Raw genomic sequence first — 697 nt, forward strand, 5'->3', positions numbered from 1 at the left:
GCCTAGCAAATGTCTGTGCGTTTGACTTTTGAAATCCAAGGTCGGCATGACAGGAATCCCGGAGAGCCTGGGTCTGTGGTTCTGGCCGCAGAGTACCCAAGGCCACGATCCCGCTCCGGCGGGGAGCAGCGTGGGCCCGTGGGAGGTGACCATGGGAGGTGACAGGCAGAGTGGGTCAGAGTGCAGGGCTAGGGTGGGGGCCCGGTTCAGGCCTGAGCGATCTGCCCTTTACTCTTGGGGCCCCTGGACAAGTCACTTAATGTCTTGTGCCTCGGCACCCTCCCCTGTGCGTACGAGGACGGTGACAGCTCGGCGCCCTCCTCTGCGCCCACGAGGACGGTGGCAGCAGGACTCTAACCAGGACTGACCTCTCAGCACTGGGCCAGCACAGTCCAGGCTGCTGAGTCCCAGCACTGGTTGTTTTATTAATTTGGGGGCCTGGAAAACCACAAACCCTCATGGAACCTAATTTTTCTTTTCTATACAACACGAAACGACACTCGGAGCCTCTAAGGTTAGGTGGCCCCCGGGCGTGGGAGGGCTTTAGAAGGGGATGTGGACCCCACCTGCCCCACATAGGTTTCCCAGCACTGGTTCTGTGGACTCTGGGTGTGGACCGCGGTCTGGTTGACCTCTGAGAGGGGCACGGTGTCAGGTGGGACGCTAGCCACCTCCGGGGCCCACGTGCTGCCTCCAG

At 61.0% G+C, this 697-nt stretch overlaps 1 protein-coding gene across 1 annotated transcript in view; it reads right to left on the minus strand.

The window, feature by feature from the left end:
• The window catches only part of TMC3 (transmembrane channel like 3), a 31675-nt gene that overhangs the window by 10462 nt on the left and 20516 nt on the right, over positions 1-697 (minus strand). The window contains exon 13 of the mRNA XM_023520042.1: positions 571-691. Within this exon, the coding sequence (XP_023375810.1) occupies positions 571-691 (121 nt within the window). The remainder of the gene's footprint in view (positions 1-570; positions 692-697) is intronic.

The sequence above is a fragment of the Pteropus vampyrus genome, unplaced genomic scaffold (genome assembly GCF_000151845.1).
Source record: "Pteropus vampyrus isolate Shadow unplaced genomic scaffold, Pvam_2.0 Scaffold245, whole genome shotgun sequence".
In the NCBI taxonomy this organism is placed as follows: domain Eukaryota; kingdom Metazoa; phylum Chordata; class Mammalia; order Chiroptera; family Pteropodidae; genus Pteropus; species Pteropus vampyrus.